This window comes from Copidosoma floridanum, unplaced genomic scaffold (assembly GCF_036245765.1).
Source record: "Copidosoma floridanum isolate Cflo_tuat_1 unplaced genomic scaffold, Cflo_Japanese_pri ptg000030l, whole genome shotgun sequence".
NCBI lineage: Eukaryota > Metazoa > Arthropoda > Insecta > Hymenoptera > Encyrtidae > Copidosoma > Copidosoma floridanum.
This window is the reverse complement of record NW_028321907.1, coordinates 9,352,755-9,375,779: the sequence shown is the minus strand read 5'-3', so window position 1 is coordinate 9,375,779 and position 23,025 is coordinate 9,352,755. Positions and strand designations below refer to the sequence as shown.

Below are 23,025 nucleotides of genomic sequence, written 5' to 3'. Positions count from 1 at the left end.
CTCATGTAATTATGATGGTCTCTGCGTTACATTTTTTTCAGAAAAAGGTGGACTCAAGCCGAACCATCATGTTGGTACATACCATGTATAGTAATTTCAAGTAACTAGTTTCTAGCTCAAGATATACGTTCACTCGCTAATGTATTCGTGTATGTACGTGCATATAGTTATATAGTTGAATATGTTTGGGGCTGAAAAATCTGTAAACAAACATCAGCTGAAACTCAAATTTATTGTATGTAGTCGCAGACCCTCGGTATAATCTTTAAGTGCGTTTCCCGTGTATGATTTTAGGGCAATTGTAACATTAATACAATACCGTTGATTATTTAATTTAGTTTTTTCTTTGATTCAAGAAAATATTTAAAAAGCCAGTGCGAGGAGTTTTAAAGCTAATTACGTAATTAATGAAGGGGAGTAAACAATTTTAAAGTAATATGATGATTTCAATGAATTTCGTAACTTTACTTGTACCGTATCGAGGGTTTTCAGAATTTTTCGTGATCGATGGATGAATAAAAAAAAAAAAAAAAGAAAAAAAAAGTATAATACGTACTTGAACAACGTGTGCACGAAGGAACAGTCATTTTACAATATTGATAACTTTTTAAAAACTATTTCCAATTTTTTGTTGTGACGACTCTGTACCCAACTTACGTTCTGCGGCGCTACGAATTATAGCTTGTAATGTATCAGTTGATTTTTCCCCACTCTGTACACTAAATTTTATATATATAGAGACCACTGGTGACTCCGATTGTTAAAGTAAACTCTAGTATATATAACTGTGAAATCGAGTGCCTTCTCTCGGCTCATAAATCGTAAACATATACTTTTATGTACCGATAATTCCACGTACAGTTAATGGCACGTAAAATCAAGAAATGGCACCAAACCTAAAGGGAGGAGAGTGGGGATACATCTTCGCGCCTTGGATTTAGGTCGTGAAAGCAAACTAGTTTTTTTCTTATAGACAATTTTTTTGTGCTAATCATTTGTATAGTATTTATACTTGGCATAACTAATATTTTCAGTTATTCGACAGTATTTTTTGGTTTTCTCATTAAAAGTGAAAAGATTTCTTTAGAAAATTAAGTACTAATATTTAAAGTTCATCAAGTACATCTTAAACCACCGGGTAACAACAAAGTATGTAATTAATTTAATACAATTTTGTTCCATTATTGTCACGTTGAATAAAACGCAGATAAAGACTGTGAATGTTTTTTTGCAATTTGAAAAAATTTAAATAAAATAAAATAAAATAAAAGTTTTGGTTTAACTTGATAATTAAGAAATCTGTATATATCGTTGGCGTACTGTCATCAATTCAAATAAAGTATATTTATTCACCACATTATGCGTGACATCATTCCAGAAAGTTGATTTCTATAATAAATTAAAAACAAGTTTTTCGTATGACACGTTATGATATAGTAAATAATGTAGTTATTATTATTAAAGTTGATATGAAGACAAAAAAGACGGCTTATTGTTTGTACTTGAACGTAATTTATTGAAATTAATGGTAAAAGTGTCCTTTTAACTTGACAATTTTCAACATCACGAGTTTTTAATCAAAAAGGTCTGCCATGGATCGAGCATGATGTCCTTTGTACCATTATCAGATGATTTCTATCTCTCTTCCTCTTATGCATGACCTCCTTAGATAGTCTTAATCTAAAATAGCGCTTCAAGTTCATATTGCGTATTTGACCGAAAATTAAATAACTGTAACTCTAATAGTGCTAATTATCGTAACCATATCAGATAAAACAAGAGTGATTGATTAGCACTATCTATAAGATTCCCATGAATTTCAATCAGAATAGTAAAAGCTCTTTTTTATTACTATGAAATTTATTATTATCATTATTATTATTATTTTTTTTTTTTTTTCGTCAAATGCATGCTAGATTAATTAGAGAGGAGACTCAACGTAACTGCAATCCACGTAAACAGTGATTCCCACCAAGTTCATTCCGCCCAATAATACATGTACACATCCTTCCTATTACACGCTTATACTTGCACCAATTTGAAATACATTTAGCATTATTGTATCTTTCTCCCGTAGTGGAAATCCATCCTGGAGCAAAGTGCCAGCCTACAATCGCACATACACGTGTGCTTTATTTATTGCACAAAAAATAGTCATCGGGCTACGAATGGTGTATACACCAGTATAGAAGGTACACACAGGTCTAAGTATATATAGTATACTTTTGCAACCACCCCCCCCCAGGCCTCAGGATAAACGGGGGTAACAAAAGGAGGGCGAATCGGCTGTATGTGCGCGCGCACCCCTGACATTATACGCTCATGTTGCCAGCGTTTAACAAAATACGTGTGTTGTGAAATGATGAAAGGGCGGCAGAGCAGTCGCGGGTCAAAGGAGTCAACCCCGTCCGCAGGAGGGCCAGACACGCAGCGCGTCCCCTCTTGGGCACGTTTACGTATATACGGACTATAGTGCCTCCTCTTCTTTTTTTTCACCCGTCCAATCAAATGCACGAGTAGGGATGGTTTTTTATGCGTTTAACTTTTTTTTTTTTTAAAGTTTATCGGTTTCAATCGTATTGCGCAACGAGAGTCGAGGAAGGAAGAAAAGTGCAATCGCTGTGACGTCGGGTTCGTGCAATATACACATACACGCGCCTATATATACAACGCTGTCGAAAAATCGCATTGAGTGAGCCATCCGTGATACTACACGCACATCGTGGGGTAATCGTACAAAAGAAAGGACCATCTTTGAAAAAAGAAAAGAAAAGAAAAGAAAAAATGCCGCTTACCGAGTGCCTCGGTGAATCAGCAAGGACAATATCGTTTTAACGATCAGTGGGACAATTGTCGCTTCAACTCGACTGCAGGACTCTTGGAAGGGAAAAAAAAAAGGATTTCTCGTAGACGCAATACATATGGTGCAGTATGGACTGATCGGCTGGAAGTAATCGACGAATTGTCACACAAAAAATACATAGAGAGAGAGAGAGAGAGAGAGAGAAAGAGGGACATAACGGTCCTCCGCAAGCTCGAGAGACTCAAATGCTCCTTGGGGCAGAGAAGAGCGGCTTCGCCGGCGCGCAAAATCGATAGCCGTGCAGGCGCAGGTATAGACACACACACAAGTACAGAAACACGCAAGAGTCGCGCCGAGCGTCCAGAGAGTCCTTCGTTCCCGTAGACCCAAGCAGGTGTACAAGGTCGGGTGTAAGCGAGGGAAAAAAAAAAAAAACAAAAAAAAAACAAGATGATCGGTCCATCGTCGTCGGGCTCGAGCTCCACCGGTGGCCCGGGCAAGCATCCCCGGCATCGAGCCCTCCTCGACGAGCTCGACATCGAGAGTATCTGCGACGAGGTGTGCGGACACCACCATCACAACCAACAGAGATCCCAGACCACCAGCACCGCGGCTCCCAACAAACGGCCCCGGTTGCTCCCCGATTTCCAATTGCTCGATCATCACGAGGTGCTCGGGCTACCCTGCGCCGACGAGGTTTTCGCCCCTTACTTCGACTCCCCGGAGTTGCACCACCAGGAACAACTCCAACAGATCCTTGGGGAGTACTCCGAGGCTCCTGTGGCCAAGTTGGAGGTCCTCGTTGTCGATGGCACCTGGGATGACGCGCTCGACAGCTTCGAGGCCGGTGAGTCGAGTACACTTTTCTTTTTTTTTTTTTTTTTTTTTTTTTTTTTTTTTTTTTCTTTTGCGCACCCACGAGCGTCTTGTCACGTATACAATCACGGCAGCAATGAGTTTATAAAAAAAGAGTTTCAATTGATCCATCGAGTTGAAAGAAATATGAATAAAACAAAGGGTAGAGAGAGGCATGATCTGCCGCATTTTTTGCGTCAATGGTTTTTTGAGAGACAAAAAAAAAAGAAAAACAATTTCTTATGAGTGCGTCTTATGAAAATAAAAACAAAAAATGTATATATTCAATGCCCATTGGATATGCAATTTGGTTTCGAGTAAATCAAACGAACGATACCGATTTTTTTGTCACTACGAGCTTGGTCGACCTTCGAATGACTCTTTATTATTATTATTATTTTTTTTTTTTCACTCACACGCAGGGGCACTTACATTTGCACTAAACTACGCGAGATCGCACCGATTCATTTTTCGTTTTCATAGAAATGGTCAAAATATGAAAATATCGCGAATTGGCGGTAAAATAAGTTTTACGCGTGATTTGCAACGACCACATATCAAGTATCGTTTTATTGTTGTATCGTTAAACACTACCGAAGTTATGCAGCTATCATCGAGAATCGATTGTCTCTGGCATTCACGCTTTCTAGGGAAAAAAAAAAAAAAAAAAAAAAAAAATCGCAATAGCACACTCGGCCGGCAGTTTTTTTTTTTTTTTGTTCCCCCAAAAGTCCGCACTGTTGCGTTACCAATACCTCAAATTTCACCCAACAATCCTCTGTACCTACTCCTGTCCAAAATAGTCGTGAAACGACAATCATCTGACAACACAACATATATTCTCAATTGTCGCAACAACGATAGTGTTCGGTAAGCTAATGAGAAAAATATCGTCGCGCGCGAGCTTGCCTCTGTTTTTTTTTTTTCTTTTTTTTTTAGGTTAAACGGCTGTACACTCGCTCGGATGCAACACAGTCATGGTTAAACAAAAATAAAAGCTCAATCTCTGTGTGTGGGGGATGGGGGGGGGGGAAAGAAAAAAAGATAGAAAGAAAGAAGCGCTTGTCAATGTACATACATCCGCAGTTCCGGCGCCAACGCAGCTCTGCAGCACCGGCGCACCGACGGACCCGAGCTTGCAAGCTCCCCAGCATCACGAAGCCGGTATTCCCAGCCTCGAGGCCGTGAGCTACGGTATCGAGCACAGCACCACGGACTACTGGGGCGAGAATCAACCACCGGTGGCCCATCATCACCACCAGCAGAGCGGGACCAGCCTGCTCCGGCAGCATCGCCACGTCATGCCTAAATTGCACCAAAATCATCATAATCATCATCACCACCACCCAAGCCCGGACGCTGGAAAGAATCACAGGGGTAACAGTAGTGGTGGTGGCTTCGTGGCTACGGCGACGCAGCTCAACTCGCACGAGGACCAGGAGAACGGCAATCTCTCGTGGCTCCTGGACTTTAAGCTCGACTCGTTCATCGAGGCACCCGAGGACAAGTCGACTGTTTCGCTCGCCAGGGACTTTCAGGGTGTGTATTCTCTCTCTTTTTTTTTTTTTTTCTTTTTCTCCCATACCTCAAACGATCGGCTTGCTCGTTTTTCATCGGTGATTATATGTTAATTGATACGACACGGTTGTCGGACGGAACCATAAAAGTATTATAGTTTCCGGGTATAAAAGCATTTGGATCCAAGTGTACCCATGCACCATATGGCGCAGGGTACTCTTTATGTGCGTGTTTATGTATGTACCAGTGCGAATTAAACGCTCCAGTGGGCACTCGCACGAGCGTACCCCGTTGATGGTAAACATTTGGTGGGTGGAAAAAACGTGTGGGTCAAAGTGTACCTGTGTAATATTGTGCCACTGAACTGATTTTCAGGGGCCAACAGAACAAAATTCAACGGCAAACCAGGAGCCCCGGAGCCGGCGGTGGTGCAAAAATCGTGCAACAATAACGAGGGGGTGTCGACGGCGACGACGACGACAGTGTGCGACGGGGCGCACTCGCCTAGTGTGCCGTGTCCCGGTGGTGCGACGGCGGACCACAGGAACCTTCCGGCCACGGGTCCGAAGAAGCCGCCCTTCACCTACACCGAGCTGATAGAGCACGCGCTGCAGGAGCGCGGTGAGCTCACCGTGTCGGCCATCTACCAGTGGATCTCGTGAGTGCTTTTTTTTTTTTTTTAGTGTATTTTTCATTTTTTGTGACGAATGAGCTTTATTTCGTAGGTATTTCCGACCGTATCGATTGGCTTTTTGAAAAGTTTAACTAATTTTAATCTCACCACCGAGAAATGTACAGTTAAAAAATGACATTGCTTATAATTCATACAGGCTGGGCGCTTTTTGTTAAAATTTTTTTCTGGATAACCATGAATATTTCACGACTATTTGTGCACCCATCACTAAAACATGAGATTCTCAATTATTTTTTTTTTTTTTTATATCTGCTTCCTTGTCTTGAAAACGCAGTTATACTATATATAAACGTGTATTGAATAAACGACAAATCTGTAAAGAGGATTCCGTCGAAAATGTCAAAGTTTTTTTCGAGTGAAAACTGAAAACGAGGCTAGCCAATCCATATTCTACCACACATCTCATGATTTCCTCATCTGCATGTATATTTACCAACGTATCGTAAAACATCACGATTCACATCCCTTTGTTGTAATCTATAGAAAGTTTATGTAAATCAATGCCAAAAAAAAAAAAAAAAAAAAAAAAAATGTTCCCCCTGTATTACATGTACGAGCTTTTATTTTGCCTCTGCACGCAATGCTGTACAGATAAAGTAACAACGTCCATCATGATTTATAATATTATTTTTCTTTTTTTTTTTCTTTACCTTTTTTTTATTTATTTTTTGAATTGCAAACTTGCAAAAAATCACGCGTAAACCGATTTAACAACGCACATCTTACTTCGAATGCTGATTGTTATCCTACAGCACTTTGGTACATGTTGTCAAACAGAGCAACGAATTGTCCATGCTATACAAAACTATAAAGCATATTGTTGGCGGATACAGGCAGAGACGCAGATTTAGTAAAAATGCGTATGAAAACATGAAAAAAAGAAAAGATTTTCCATCACCATCGAGAAAGTTTGAACGAAAAAAAAAAAAAAAAAAAAAAAAAAGGGTAGTTATTTAACATAGGTACAAAAGCAAAGGACAATTCGCAGGTATATATACAAGTACTTGCGGAAGAAGAAGTCCTGGGTAGCGAGCGTCCGTGTACGAGCGGTGGGCGCCTCCTCTTTACTCCCTATACGTCGGCTCGCGGCAAACAGAGGCAAGCCATTGGCTGGCGCCACCCTCCTACCGACGCTCATCTCCTCGCCACCCGCGAATCACGACTCTCACGAACCCGACGACGATATGGCCGGCGCTCTCTTCCACAATTTTCTCCTTTTTCCTTCCTTCCCTCGTACATACATACATACATACATGTCGTTCGGTTGGCCATATGCTTTTTAACTTGCAGACTTCTTCTTTTGTGCCTACTTATATACTTACTTATCTCCATCGCGAAAACCCTTGCCAGCGACTCGCAACTTTTTTGCAAGAATATATACATAAGTACTACTTTTTTTTTTTCCCCCTACCTTTTTTAACGTGATGCTCTTTTTTTCGTACCACGTTCGGCATACATAAGTATATACCTGCTTGGTTATTTATTCACATGGTGCCATCACTGTTACTCGAGCATGGAGATAACTCACTGGAAGAAAACAAAAATTTCTTTGAATCAAGTAACTATTTTTTTTCGACAAGATAATATACTATTTTGTTGTACGGTACATAAGTTTTTTCTTCTTTTTTTTTTCCAGTGTACTTAAATTTTTATTAAATAAATAAAAGGCGAAAAATGTGAAAAAAAAGATCATCATTCGTATCTTCAATGTTCATAAAAATTGAAACATGAACAATTTATGAGCAATTTTAGAAGTTACAACGTGTGGTTATGAATTGAATAGGAAAAAAATAATTAAAACGAAAGTGTACTGTCGTTCCTTTTTTTTTTTTTTTTTAATTTGTTAATTTCATTGTTTGTTTGTTTGTTTGTTTTTTCTTTGCTTTAGATTAAAAATTTAATATTCTCATGTGTTAAGGTAAACTTGAATGAACCATCAAACGATTTATCCATCAAAGATTCATTTATAATAATAATACAGTTTATTGATCAAAATGAAATAATAACCGCACGATTTGTCATTCGCAAACAAAACATTGACCCCCATCGAATAGCCCAAACCACAAGACTCACCCTCTGTTTGCCCGCAGCCCTGCACGAGCACACACAACGTGAAATCGATCGGCAAACATTTAATATTTATCCTCTCGTCGAGGTTTTTAGGATCGAATGTTTGGGCACATTGTTGTACATGCACCTACGGGCGTATACGAATTGTAGAAAATGTTATGACTTTTCATCAAAAGTTATTATTAATTATTATACCCGTATCGCGTATATATTTGTCAAAAGATCTCTCGTAAGGAACAAAAATCTTTGCCTGCAGCTACTTAATTGTAAAAAAAAATAAAAAAATAAAAAAAATAAAATAAAACAAAAGCCAAAGAGACGAATAATATAAATGTATCGTGTGCATGATACCGTGTACACCTGAAAATATACCTACTAGATGTATTACCAAAGCAAGTCTACGTAATAATATATGGATGCAAGGGTGCGCGATAGCGAGGGTGCGACGGTGATCATCGAAGCGCGTAAGCGTAGCGTTTAACCCCCGCAAGCCGAAATAATTAGGCTCGCGTTCTCTAGATTATATTATACCTATACCTGCTGTATTATGTATCTACGTGTGGATACGGTTAACGTGCCGTGTGTGTATTTACGCACGAACGCGAACGCTATGCACGCAACGGTACGATGGGGCAGGTGGAAACGAGGAAGAGACGATTCTTCGCATGTAGGTATATAGGGGGTGAGTTTCACGGCGTTTAACTGTTTTCCGCTCGTTTCCCCCCCCCTCCTTCTTTTTTTTTACCACTGGGTGGGTGTGTGTGTGTGTGTTCATCGAGAATTTTGCCGGTCGTGGAGTCACATGCATGGGATACATAATTTATCCAGCGATGACACGGGCACGAGGGGTCTTGGACGGGGAGTCACGTGAACAATAACATAGTATACCTACTTCTGGAAAAAAAAAAAAAAAAAAAAAAAAAAGGAAAGGATTTTTTCATTTTATTGTCGGTGGACGATCGATGGAGAGGCACCGGTTTTTCTTTTTCTCCTATCGTGTATTATATTATGTGGTAATCGGTTTCTAGCTTAATGTTATTACGCGATGCTTGATATTTTTGAGGGTACTTATTGTAGATGTGAGACGCTTGGTACAGGAAGCGCCGTAGGTGGAAAAAGATAAGATTTTTTTTGTAAAAGTACAACAAATTGAATCGGTACAATATCGGTATAATAACATCATTTATAAATATGGTAAAAAATTGGGTACGTTGGAAAAACGTTTTTATTTTTTTTTAATTTTCACTTGTCGCGACAAACAGCATTGACAATTCATTATACATAACAATTCTTGTGGGTAACTTGTGATGGTCCATCGTTTTATGTAAATAATTTCAGATAATTTTTTACGTGTTAAATGTTTTTCTTTTTATTTTACATGATAATCTTCTATATTTATGTATATAATCACAATCAAAAGAAAACATAAAATAATATATTTGAAATATTTTATTGGCGGTATACCTAAGTGTGTGGGATTGTGAATTTGAAATAAAAAATTTTTTTAATTGCTTCCAACGAATAGACAGCAGTGATAATTTGTTAAAAAATATAATTATTTGGAATTTAAAAAATTGTTTTCCATGCTAAGAACACCAAGTAATAATTAACGAAATATTATATTTCTTTCCACCTTTTTTTTTTATTTCTCGATGATCTTGTTGATGACATTATCAAGTTAGCATAAAGAAAAAAATGTCTAGATAATACTTACTTCACTAAAAAATTGAGCAGTCGAGATCAAGAGTATTCCTCCCTTATATTTGTACTGCGGTATCTTGATTTACGTAATTAAAAAAAAAAAAGAAAGAAAAAAGAAAAAAAAAGAATGAAAATTATGAAATTTGCATGGTATCGGTGTCCGATTGCTTGAACAAAATTATATACCTAAACGGGCGGATTTCAGTGACTCAACGTCTACGTACACTTTGGCTTGAGAAATGGGTGTTATTCGGTGGCCGTCGCGCGACGCCGATCAAAGTCCCTTCCTCCGCTTGGAGTCCAAAGGCAGACACGTGCAACGTTGTATAGGGGGAAACAAGTTCATTTCACGTGTTACGGAAGATAATGTATATAGGTACCTCATTCCCATAAGCCAGTGTCTATTTTATGTTGCTCGGGGACGCACAGGCTTCCCTTTCCTTTTGTTATAAGTATACCTATATGTGTACGCTATCTTGTCCGACGATCGAAATCGTCACGTATAATTGCTTTCCGCAGATCCAACTCCACAACTTTCTACTAATTGGAATTGTTCATTATCTCCGCACGAGTATTACAATCAACTCGTCTTGTCATTTTTTGTACGTTTATTCACGAGTAGTTTCATCGAGACAAAAAATTTCGATCAGTGCAACAAATGTCGCTTGCTGCGAAATTCGCATTTAAATTAATTGTATTTGCAAGGTTCTGAAATGTGGGATTCCTCGATTAAACAAGTTAATTTATTTAACAATGAAACATAAATATTAATTGAACATTTTTTCCATTCAGAATTAAATTTAACTGTTTCCATTAACAGATAAATTTTATTACTTCGAAAAAAAGTCATAAATAAAATTTTTATTCATTTATTCGCCTTTTTTTGTAACTTGGAAACAAAAATATCATTTAAGCATTCAATATTCTGTTTGAATCATCAGAAATGTAATTTAATTTGAATTGAATCATCAATGAAATTTAGTAATTAAAAATTTTTATACTTTATCCATTTATTACTTCTGTGGAGCGCTTACCTACTGTAATTATGTGAGAATTTATTACTATTATTCTCTTTGTTAAAATTTGTAATTAGTGCTCGTGTGTTTGAAATGAAAAAAAAAAGAAAATAAAATAAACAATTGAATATAATTGTAATTGAAACGTGGATCAATAAAAAAAAAAAAACTTAAATTCCTGATTGGATTGTAATGGAACTGAATTTATTTTTTTTATCCCTCCCAGAGAACGCTTTCCATACTACAAAAGCAACGACGACCGATGGAAGAACTCGGTGCGGCACAATTTGTCGATAAATCCCCACTTCCGCAAAGGCTCGAAGGCACCGCACGGCGCGGGCCATTTGTGGGCGATAGCCAGCCAGGACGAGTCCAAGCCTCGTCAGTTGTTCAGCATCGCCGCCATCAGACAGGCATTGAGGAACGAGGAAGCGGCCGCTGCCGCGGCCAAGGCCAACAGTGCCGCAGCAAAAGCCGCCAGGGCCAACCCGTACGATTATTATTTATATGCTTTGTAATACGTTTATTATACATGCGTGACGTTTATTGCCAAACGAAGGCATTGCCGATTTTTAGGGGATCTTCAAGGAGTGGTGTGGCAATTGAAAGAAAACGTTTTTCCCAAATTTTAGCTTTTCTCGGATTTAATTCTTATTACTCTCAGCCATAAAAATGGGATAACTAGAATTAAAGGCGTCTCATGAATCAAAACACCGAAAAATTCAAAAGATATATTGGAATACATTGAATGCATTTTTAGCTACTCCTTCACTTTGATCCACTTTGAAAATATATTTGAAATATATTTTTCTACATAAAAAAAAAACTTCCTCTTTGCTCACTTCAGTAAAAAAAAAAAAAAAAAAAAAAAAAAAAAAAAAAAAAAAAAAAAATTTCGCTCATTTTTACTTACGAAAAAACTCCTTGGAATTTCCTTAATACCTGCATTTTGGAAGCCGATCACGTGTACATACTGTGTGAAAATGTGCGTTTTGCAATTAAAAAGCTTTAATGTATATATATTTTTGCGCTTTTCAACTGTACGTTTCACAAAAAGGTAAAAAAAGCTCGAAAAAAAAAAAAAAATTTACATTCTAAAAGGAAAAAAAAAAAAAAAAAAAAAAATGGATTAAAACGTATTGAAATAGGCGACCAGAGCCAGAGCCAATAGACGAGGTGGCAGCAGCGACGGCCAGCATAAGCCAGCCCGTCGAGGAAGACCCGGAGGAGGAGGAGAACGACCTTGTGGACGCGATAACTCTTGAGCATTGCGCCGAGCAGATTCTCAGTGGCATCAAGAAGGAGGTCGAGGTGCAGTATCTCGTGCCGATGATGGTCTCGAGTAACGGGGACCTTCTGCACAATCAGCAATCGTCCGGCCAAGCTGGGCCGACGCACCACCTCACCCAACTCGTGGACTCGCTCTGCCCCATCAAGGAGACGGGTATGGGCTTATCGATATTTTATCATCTGCTTCGTCTAATCATTGGAATCATCTTTTTTCTTTTATATTCATACACATGTGCATTATTTTTAACATACTACGTCTTTCACGTAAGGCACGACCAATCTATGGATTTAATTTCCAGAGTAAAAAGTGTAACTTAAATCTCTTATTAAGATTTTATTTCGAGGCCATTTTTATAATTTAATATCATATCCAAACAAGTTTTATCTTGATATTTGGCCAAAAAATGCCAAAGAAAATAGTTCAAAAGTTACATACCACAAAACAATATTTCGACTATTTTTAAACGTTATTTTTCGTCATGTTATTCCTGCGTTAGGGCCACACGCTATAATATTGGATGAAAATGGCACACACACAAAAAAAGTGCATTTCAATAAAATCTGTAAGTTTTGCATTAACAATTTTGTCCGCAAATGACATGTAAAAAAGTTATGTGCTATAAAACGACTTTTTGGCTATTTCAAAACAACAATTTTTTTTTAGTTTATAGTGTCAAGACAACTGTATGGACGAAAATGGTCAATACAAAAAACATCCATTTTTACAAGATCTAAAAATTTTGGATGAAACATTTCGGTCACGAATGTAATATTTTTTGATTTGAAGAAAATACTCCCGTACATTGGTCGTGCCTAAAAATGTGCGAAAAATCATCATATAATCACGATGACTTTTGAACAGAAATCAATCTGACGAGAAAAATGTGTAAAAATTCTTCTAGAAACAGCCGAACCGAGCCTGAAGCTATCTCTTCCGAATTTTCCAGACTTCTTGAACCCCGTGTCGAAGGAAGTGGTGGCCGAGGAGTGCGGCCTCCTGGGTGAAGGCTACCTGGTCACAGACTTGAACCCGACATCTCTTGGGCTCAACATGGCCGAGTCGGAGGTCGTCAGCTCGGACAATCTCTTCGGCGAGGAGCTGAGTTTTCAGTTCTACGAGTTCGCCACGGCAGCCTCGTCCCAACTCCAGTCCGCCTGACGGCATCGCAAGTCACCCTCCGAATCGTCATCGTCCTCCTCTTCCTCCCCGTCGTCTTCGACCGAGGTCTTCGACAGCAATGAAAATGAGATTCGTCTTGTGCTCCTTGACGAATCGTATCAGCCCATCGCTGCTCTCTAGGGTGTTGGGCGAGGCATCGGGTTCTCTCTTTGGCTGGCAACGATGGGAGAGGACAAGTGGAAAGACACCACCACGCTCCCGCGCATATACACACACTTATACACTACTGTGCCTGATTATATAAATGTGCAAAAGATTTAACAGTGTATATCCTTACGATTAATATTAACGATGTGCAACCTGTAATAATTAATTTACGCATACTAGTCCACGTAGCGAGCATGTGTAATGCTTTGCCTATCTTTTGTCTGTTTGTTTGTTTTTCCTTGTTTTTTGTATTAGCTAAGTTACTATTAAATATAATATTTACAATTTGATACACCTTGTTACACTTTATTCATCACTGCAGGACTCACCAGACTCTCTTACACCAACTCTTGCGATGATATAATGGTAAAGTGACAAGAATGTTTTAAAAATCGGACTATATAGTTTAAAAGTATTTTAATTAATTACATATATATTTAACAATTCATACAAATGACTTCATTTACAGTTAATCCGTTTTATTACTTTGATCCTTGGGGTTCTCCTGGTCATTCTTTACTTCCTCTTCTACTTTTTTTGCGCTGTCTTGCTCATTTTCACTTGCTATTTTCAACTTGTCCTGTTCTTCCTTTAATTTTGCTGCTTCCATTTGTTTATTCATGGACATGATAAACCTTTCGTGTTTCTTCTTCTTTTTCTCTTCCTTCTTTCGTTTTTTGTCTTCTTTTTCTTTTTGTTCCAACATTTCCTGGAATCTTTCATCCTTTGCATCAATTTGAAAACCAAAGTGTTCACGAATTTCTTCCAACACAGCTTCTTTTCGTTGTTTTGCTTCAAGTAACTCTGCCTCTTTCTTGGCAATTTTGGCTTTCAATTCGGCTTCCCACTTGCCGAAATTGGCTACCACTTTGGCAATTTCTTCCTCTCTGAAATGAAATTGCATTTTAAAAAAACTTACGTACAAATGCAATGGACACTACGAAATCTATACTTTAACAGTTGACAAAATGAGTAGTAGCACGAGTAATAACAACTTAAACACAAATCAATATAGGAAATGTTAGACCATCAAAAATTGATGCATATTACACTAACAAAGGTAAATGATATAAATCGAAAAAAGAAAAATACCTCTGTTTAATTGTCAAGGCGTCTGCAATCTTTTTCTCTTCGATTTGTTTCCAAACTTCTTGAATTGTGTTTGGGTAAAGAACTCGCTCGTACTCCTTAATGTCCTCGACTTCCTCTTTGGTGGGCCAGCAGTACTTGGGATTAGCCATAGGATTGTTCATACCCCACGTTCCCAGAACTTTTTTCCTGTACCACACCTCATTGTGGTAATACTCCCGAGCCTCTTCGTAAGGAGCTTGACCATGCAAAATTTTGCGATGGTTAGGCTCAAGCCTCGACTTGTTTCTAATTATTTCTAGGTCGTCGACACTGTGTTTGGGTTCTATATCGTAAACCGGCACTTCCTCGACTTCAATGTCACCCAACACGTCTTTGGTTGAAGCGTAAAAACGTTTTTGCAAACTCGTCAGAGTTCGAAAATTCAACGAACGTGTTTGAAGCATGCTTTTGCTTATAACGACAAACACTTTTTTTATAATTTACAGTGATTATTGGTTATAACTCAGTATCCAACTTCCTGTAAAAAAGTCAAAAAATAACAATAATAACAAATAAGGTTAAGAAAAAATGTTAACATCAACACTTGTGACACTTGGTACAACAAAAAAGAGCAACTAATTAATAATACAATAACGTAATAGCTTACATTAACTGATAATAATGCATTATTTGATGAAACGCATTTATATAAACAAAGTAAACGACATTCAACTTCAACAATAGATTGTGTATAAATATAAATATAATCGCTCAGTTTACGATCAGCGCCATCTAGCGTCATTCATTCTTTTTCAGTTTTTCAATTTTTCTCGGCTTTTTTTTCCGAAATCCGAATTCCGAAAAGTACAGGTTGACGCTAGCGCCGCGCCGACTATGCGGCGTTACTACGACCTACCGACCTACAACTTAACTGCTGGCAGCATATATAATATATGATATATTTGCGGAATACAGCCTCTGATTTTATCATTCTGGTAAAGAGAGCACGGTTTAAGATATGCGTGAAGTTAAGTATGTGTAGTAATTATAGTAATCCCTTCTAAGTAGTGCCATATAGTCGATTTTATTAAACCATTTAAGTAGAATATCTATACTTTTAGAGGTCGATTTTCGGGTAAAAAATAAATTGTACACTTGCCGCAAATAGCACAAACAATGTTAACTTTTTATTTTCTATTTACAAGAGTAGTTGCGGCTGGTTTATAACTGATTACATGGCTCTACTGTAAGTATAGTAATAATTATTTGGATCAGCGCCATCTAGCGGTTTTTATTTTTTGGCCAAAAGTGGCTCCTAAAATTCTCAACCAGAGCATTCAGGATTAGAGTCATTTAGTCAATTATAAACCAGCCGCAACTCTTGAGGAAGCTATAAAATAAAAAAATAACGATACATGTGTTTTTGGCGGCAAGTTAACAATCTATTTTCTACTAAAAAATCGACCTCCTATGTATTTATACTTTTGAAGATAAATTTTCGAGCAAAAAATAATTGTTAACTTGCCGCCAAAAACACATGTATCGTTATTTTTTTCATTTTATAGCTTCGTTATAAGTTGCGGCTGGTTTATAATTGATTAAATGGCTCTAAGCGCGAAAGCTCTGTTTCAGAATTTTAGGAGCCACTTTTGGCCAAAAAACAAAGACCGCTAGATGGCGCTGATCCAAATAATTATTACAACTTACAGTAGAGCCACGTAATTAATTATAAACCAGCCGCAACTACTCTTGTAAATAGAAAATAAAAAGTTAACATCGTTTGTGCTATTTGCGGCAAGTGTACAATTTATTTTTTACCCGAAAATCGACCTCTAAAAGTATAGATATTCTACTTATATAATTTAATAAAATCGACCATATAACGATGTAACAATTATAAGCTGCACTTAATTAATAAATGAAATAGAAATCGTCTGGTTTGCAACTTGTGTGCACGCTTCCGTGCACTCGTAGTCACATAGTCACATTTTTCGCAAAAATCGGCAAAAAACCGAAGGACGCTAGAAGGCGCTAATCAACATAACTCGAATTTTTTTCATTCGTAAACAAATTCCGGAATGTCGATGAAAAAATATGGAAATTTTGAAATTTGCTTACAGCGCGGAATCCACCCCGATGGGGTTACTACGATCTACGTGTACACTGGCCGACAAATCACAAGATATTCGCGACCTCCCCAAATTAATTGAAACTAATACCTATCACCCTATCAGTGCACGTAAGCAAACTATAAGATGTGAAGATTGTAAAGTGGAAAATCATTCTTATTTTGGAGGGTTGCTAATATCTTGCTGGGGCTAGAGTTGCTGATGCATTTCATATATAAATGTCCATATATGGCTCGAGCTCGAGGGGTGAGCGCACCCCCAATATCCCCAATGCACATGAGAGCAGACGGCGCGCGCAAGCTATTATATACAGAGAGAGAGCAAGGGTGCAGACATCAGCAGGCTCGAGGCTCGGTGGTTCTTGGGGCAAGGAAAAGGGGAAAAATGCAGAGGATTACTGTGTCACAATTGAATGTAAAGCAGAGAGGGAGAACTGCTGAGCTATAGCCAAAATCAGTCCAAAGACGAATCCACAAGTAATAAGTATAATAGATTGAAGAAGACAAGGAGGAGAGAGTTCGACGCGAGACTGGGTTATTCTCCTCTGCCTCCCCCGCATCCGCCAGTAGTTCCACGGTTCCACCACTAACTGGGTATTATACTTACCTACCTCTAACAATAATATACATGGTATAGGTATAATTCATTTGCCTTGTGGTAGCTGTGGCCGCTGGTGTGTGTTCATTTGTCGCAATCTATTTTTGGGTGTCTCCGTCGCCGACCTGTGCATGTATTACAACAATATACACACTCGCACATATTTGTATCGTGCAAGCACAACTGCAAGCTCGAAAGCTCGGGCCTTTTTTTCCACCTAATCGTCCGTCTCTCTCTCCTCTCTCTCGCACAGTTGAATTTACACCTGTGCAGACACTGCAGACTGCAGTTTGCCCACTACTTATATACCGTAGGAGGGGTAGTAACAGCATTGCAGGATATATATATACTAGCATCAGTGCCTATTGTATTGTATGTATACACCAGAAATTTTCCGGGACCAGCTCTCCCCCTGTGTCTGTGTGCACCTCTGCAACGGGTGCAGCGACCGAAGATGAAGTGAAGAAGAGAGCAGAAGACGTTATTATGCTCACGCGGTTCAGCCGCGACCCCGGGCTCCTAAAGCCTAGCTCGGCGTCGTCTGCCCTCGGTCGTGCTTCTGCAGCGTTTCCCTGTGATCTGCGTATCCTGTGGTGACTAATTCCCTTTATGTTTAAAAGGGCAGAGAGCTCCCTTGCTTCTGAGAGATGCACGGATGATCCGCAAGAGCTGTACGACAGTGGCAGCAGCATCCCTTGGGACACCTGTTTTGGAGCCACTCCAAAATATCGCTGCAGCGATCAATGAAAATGATTGGCTCTCGAATTCCTGACTGCTACTGTCAGATTCATTATCTGCAGGGGAACGACGAAGGATCAGACGTGGACTATAACGAGTGTACGAGTACTGGTGAGCCAGGAAACAACAACAGTAGACTGTACACTGGTCTTGCTGGTGAGGAGGAGGATGCCTTTGTCGAGAAATGTCTGTACACTTGGAGTAATAAATGTTTGAGGAAAGACGGAGATACTAGATTAGACATTGGATCAGGGACCAAAAGTCACATGTCAGGCAATTGGCAGGGCAAAGTATCGAATGTGATCTCAGTGCATGTTATTACCATGATGAATCTTTGGAATGTGTTATTTTCTAGTGGAAGAAAACAAAGCAGGGTGCAACTTAACACCATGTGTCCCAGTTTCAGTGTGAGAGTATTTGTCGTTCTGGTGTGTCTAGTTCTAATTTTACAGTCACTGCCTTCAGCGGATGCTTCGGAGCCCTTGGGTAATCCGTACAAAATTCTGGGAGTTTCCAGACATGCAACGCAAAAAGATATACGTAAATCATACAAGAACTTAGTCAAGGAATGGTAAGCTGAGAAGGATCTTTGTTTGGAGCTCTAAGCTGAGAAAGAGTATCGTTTTTCAAGTCTACTTTCTAATTGCAGGCATCCAGATAAAACTGATCACCCGGCAGCTGAGTCTAAATTTGTCGAAATAACAAAAGCTTATGAGGTAGTTTACTGTCAGGCTATCGATATTATTAATTCATTTCGTAAATAATATTTTCATTGCCTTATCTTTAGCTTCTATCTGATCCTGAAAGAAGACGAAAGTTTGATAATCATGGAATAACGGAAGAAGGTATACCGAGATACAAGAGAGAAGAAGGCCATTTCAATATGCATGATCCGTTTGAAGAATTTTTTTCTGGAAACTTTAAATTCCATTACCAAAGTCGAGACATTTCTCTCTTCCATAAAATGAGCATTACATTCAGGTAATATACGTGTACATATTTACTTTTGTATGCAGTATTAATAATTTACAATAATACTATGTATTTGTGTCATATACCGATTACATATATGCATATTAGTGGTAAGGCAAATGCCAATTATTGATTTTTTACAAGTTAAAAAAACTTTCGCTTTGCAGAGCGTACGAGAACAATTTGTTACCGAAAAGCCACCGCACACCGTATTTAATACTTCTTTATTCCGACTGGTGTTTCTCTTGTTTGCAAATTGAGCCGACATGGCAGCGTTTGATTGAAGAACTCGAGCCTCTAGGTGTCAATCTCGTGACAGTTGATGCTGGAAGAGAATCTGCTTTAGCCAGGAAATTAAGCGTTCATTCCTTACCTTGTCTTGCTGTCACCATTAATGGCAAGACTAGCATGTTTAAAGAATCCGTATTTAGTGTGCAAAAAATAGTTGGTTAGTAAAAATTGATGCTATTTATTGTTCACTTTGAAAAATCAAAGCCTTGATTTAATGCTACATTTTAATATTTTTCAGAATTCTTGAGGAGTAAATTTCCGTATAAGCTGATCAATAATATCAATAACAACAATGTTGATGGTTTTCTGTCTGGCTGGTCTGACAATAAAATCAGAGCATTAATCTTTGAAAACAGAGAAACGCCAAGGCTGCGGTATTTAATCGTTGCTTTACACCACAGGGACAGAGTTGTGTTTGGCTTTGTTCAGGTATGTTCAGATATTTGATACTATCTAAAATGCACGTATACCCGCATTTGATTATTCTAAGATTTAAATTTACCTAGCAAATGTCGATCTATTTCAAGCAAAGAATCCCAATCTCATGTTTTTTAATCTTTGAAATTCATATTTGCAACTGTAAAAAAAAAAAAAGAAAAAAAAAGAAAATTTATGGTTTTTTAGACTGGTATCGAGAGCACAGCAGAGATCACAAGCAAGTATAAGATATCAGAAGATATGGATACTCTACTGCTGTTCAATGAAAATTTGGAAACGCCGATGGCATCGATCAGTATGCACGATATTCCAAGCGACACGATGCACAACGTCATTGGAAGCAATAAATTTCTGATTCTGCCAAGACTTTCAAATCAAGCCATGTTGGACTCTGTTTGCCCGCAAGAGTGGCAGAGAGTGCAGAAACGCTTGTGTGCCATTCTTGTATCGCAAAATACGCCCGAGCTAGATACAACGCGAAATAAATTCCGACAAGCAGCCTTGGTGTCCCCTTACAGGTGAGGATGTTCTTTTAATGCTAAAAAATGCTAAAAAATGCTACAAAATGCCATAAGTGTATTAAATTGGGATTTTTTTCTTTCAGTCAAGAACGCGTGAGGTATGCTTACGTCTTTAAGGAGATGCAGCCTCAGTTTATATCGGCATTGTCTGCTGGTGAAGGTAGCCCTTCGGATCCACTGCATCATATCGTGATTATTTGGCGAAGGGATTCTAGTCACGTCAAGTACGATTGGTTCTCGTCCGAATGGACCACAGAGAATATCGACGACAACCAATGGAATGAAACTCGTCTTAGCTTGGAGCAAACGATCCAGAGATTATTGAGATCCACTGAAGCCTTACCATATGCTGCCACTATTCAAGAACTCACGGACGAACATGCTTTGGTAAAATATTCTTCTTTATATTAATCAAAATGACGTGTGCATTTTCATCCGTCTGCATTGCCATACACTTTTCAGAGTATCTTGGAAAGAATCGTTAACAAGGTCATCATGGCAGGAGATTATCTTGCTGATAATCTCAGCAAAGAACAAGTTCTTCCCTTACTTTCTGTTCTTGCAACCTTATTATTACTCGTTGCCGTAGGCTATGGAATGTCGTATTTAGCGTGAGTACACTATTTTTTGCTTGATAACTTTTATGGCTTAAAACTTAAAGTTCTTGTTAATTACAGTAAATTAGAGGAAGCCAAGGTACAAGCAAAGTATGGTCAATTTAAGGATAGCGTGCGGTCTGTTACTGCTACGCCCCAGTTAAAGTTGCATGAGATGCGAGCCGAAACGTTTAATGGGCTGGTGCGGTTTTTAAAACCAGGATGTCGAACTATCGTTCTTTTGGTCGATGCTCAGAGCAAATTAAAACTGTTGCCATCGTTTCACAAAGCTGTTTGGCCATACAGGTAAGTGAATCACTTGCATCATTTTTTATTATGAAATGCAGTATTGAAGCGCCGTATTATTTCATCGTATTTTCATAGGAAGAATAAGACATTGATGTTCTGCCATTTATCTTTGGAACGTGGACTTGAATGGTACAAGAAAATATTGCAACTCAGTTTACCAGAACCAAGAGAACTCAACATTAATGCCAAAAATTGTGTGGGGACGGTTCTTTCGTTAGCTGGTCATCGGAAATATTTTTGTATGTACCATGCAAAGCATCCTGAAAACAGTAAAGGCAAAAGCAATCGGGTGGGTACAGTGAAACTCTATTTATATCATCATAACATATCACTCGGTATTTTTTATTTATTTTATGGTTTTTTTAGCGAATGGAAAGAATGACTAAAAGATTAGCACAACCAGACGATGCTGAGGCTGGAGCATTTATTGGCTTTGACAGCTCAAGTGATTCCGAAGCCTCTCACGATGATGTGAGTTTTACAAAATTCAAATACTTTATTGGTAAGACTACATAATAAGTATTGTTGTCACATTGATCTTATATTCTTTCAGACGCACGATGACATTTTGTATCAAGATAAGCTATTAGATGGACTACCAATGTGGTTAGATAGACTATTTGAAGGATCTACGCAACGTTATTACATAAATTACTGGCCAGACTTTACTGCAAAATAAAAAAAAAGTGAGTTCAAGTCAAAATGTGAGTATTTGATGAACAAAAAAATGAAATGACAGAGAACATAAAAAAGTGATTGAATCAGATAAATAAAAAGAATTATGCTAGTCATGACGTGCGTATAAACTGCTGCTAAGATATTTGGTTCAATTCACCATTGTTTACACAGTGTTGTTTATTGACATTGTAATTATTATTATTATTATTATTATTATTATTATTATTATTATTATTATTATTGATACTGCTGTCACTGTTAACACGATGACTGAGTAATGTATATTATTTTAATGGTGTACAAAATAGGTCATTATAATTTAATGAAATCTCTACGTACAACTACAATTTGTTTTAAATTTAAGCCTTTTAAAAACTTATGTTTATCAATTTTGCGAAGGGTATATTTGTAATTGATACAGTTTTATAAAGAAAATGAAACTAGAAATATTGACCATAGATGAATAAGTAAATTGTATTTCTAGTTCTAGCTTTATAAATTTTCCATCCAACTATCACGATCCAAAGGCTCGTTCGCCATTTGCATGTATTATGATAACTCACCAGAGATCTGTATAGTAGCTCATAAAATCATTTTAATGCCTTCAATTTTTTTTTTTTTTTTTATGTTAGCAAATGTGTATTATTTTAACAGTCGATCGATGCACTTTTATTTATTATCTTCCATGTATTTTTTATGTAATATATTATAAACATATTTATTAACCGTTGCATATTGTACGCGATGATTGTGCAGATATTCAAATATGATTCAGTCATAATCACGAATATAAATAAGTATTTATGAGCTCTACTAAATAATCATCTGCAAACTCATCAAAGCCTTTTGAACTAGAGAAAACAAATGTTTTATGGATTAACTGATTATAATAAATGTTTAAAGAGAAATAAATATTACAAAAAATCTGCAAGTTTAAAAAATGAAAATATGTATCGTAGAATTAAATACTTGAAAATATATATAAAAGTTTTCCATTAATCATATTGAAAAAAAAAAACGAAAAAAAAAAAAAAAACCAATGTTTGAGTCTACCAGTGCCTAGTCTGAAAACATTTGCGACTCTGTTACAAAACTTAACTGTAAGTCTCAACTTTTAAGGACTGGAATATTATTTAAATGCCAATTTTATCTACAAATCGATTTTACGAACGTATGTACCTTGCTTGTCTGTCTGCGTGTGATAAAACGTTTACCAAGTGATTCGTTGTTTTGATTACACCGATAGTTTACGTATAATACACATGATTGGATGTTCGTTTCTTTTCGGTCTTAATGATAACAGCAAAAAAAAAAGAGTGAAATTATCGTTTGTATCAAAATGTGTGACTTGGAGTGCTTGATTACAAATAAACATTTTAAAAACGTTTGATAATGTATTTTTCATTGAGTC

At 37.7% G+C, this 23,025-nt stretch overlaps 3 protein-coding genes across 3 annotated transcripts; 2 read left to right on the top strand and 1 right to left on the bottom strand.

Moving 5' to 3' along the window:
* Nucleotides 1-3,253: 3,253 nt before the first annotated feature.
* LOC106639858 (uncharacterized) lies at nt 3,254-13,225 on the top strand. The gene is made up of 6 exons (XM_089596445.1): nt 3,254-3,650; nt 4,745-5,197; nt 5,552-5,834; nt 10,884-11,147; nt 11,806-12,101; nt 12,895-13,225. The coding sequence occupies exons 1-6, from the start codon at nt 3,254-3,256 to the stop codon at nt 13,104-13,106; spliced, it is 1,905 nt and encodes a 634-aa protein (XP_089452571.1). The 3' UTR covers nt 13,107-13,225.
* A 451-nt stretch (nt 13,226-13,676) lies between these two features.
* CRIF (growth arrest and DNA damage-inducible proteins-interacting protein CRIF) lies at nt 13,677-15,072 on the bottom strand. Its single transcript, XM_014353727.2, has 3 exons — nt 15,013-15,072; nt 14,367-14,883; nt 13,677-14,161 (listed from the first exon to the last, which is right to left on the bottom strand). The coding sequence occupies exons 2-3, from the start codon at nt 14,807-14,809 to the stop codon at nt 13,744-13,746; spliced, it is 861 nt and encodes a 286-aa protein (XP_014209213.2). The 5' UTR covers nt 14,810-14,883; nt 15,013-15,072; the 3' UTR covers nt 13,677-13,743.
* Nucleotides 15,073-17,056: 1,984 nt separating this feature from the next.
* l(3)80Fg (dnaJ homolog subfamily C member 16 l(3)80Fg) lies at nt 17,057-22,999 on the top strand. The gene is made up of 12 exons (XM_014353691.3): nt 17,057-18,380; nt 18,459-18,525; nt 18,597-18,790; nt 18,949-19,229; nt 19,311-19,501; nt 19,697-20,028; nt 20,115-20,418; nt 20,494-20,642; nt 20,709-20,933; nt 21,012-21,225; nt 21,303-21,407; nt 21,490-22,999. Exons 1-12 carry the CDS (start codon nt 17,815-17,817, stop codon nt 21,613-21,615), a joined length of 2,754 nt encoding a protein of 917 aa, XP_014209177.2. The 5' UTR covers nt 17,057-17,814; the 3' UTR covers nt 21,616-22,999.
* Nucleotides 23,000-23,025: the final 26 nt, after the last annotated feature.

Bases quoted from the DNA above. Each gene is read 5' to 3' on its own strand.
- LOC106639858 (XM_089596445.1), top strand. From the start codon at position 3,254: ATGATCGGTCCATCGTCGTCGGGCTCGAGCTCCACCGGTGGCCCGGGC. The intron at 3,651-4,744 runs GTGAGTCGAGTA...ATACATCCGCAG, and splicing joins GCTCGACAGCTTCGAGGCCG to TTCCGGCGCCAACGCAGCTC. The intron at 5,835-10,883 runs GTGAGTGCTTTT...TATCCCTCCCAG, and splicing joins GCCATCTACCAGTGGATCTC to AGAACGCTTTCCATACTACA.
- CRIF (XM_014353727.2), bottom strand. From the start codon at position 14,809: ATGCTTCAAACACGTTCGTTGAATTTTCGAACTCTGACGAGTTTGCAA. The intron at 14,162-14,366 runs GTATTTTTCTTT...ATTTCATTTCAG, and splicing joins GCCTTGACAATTAAACAGAG to AGAGGAAGAAATTGCCAAAG.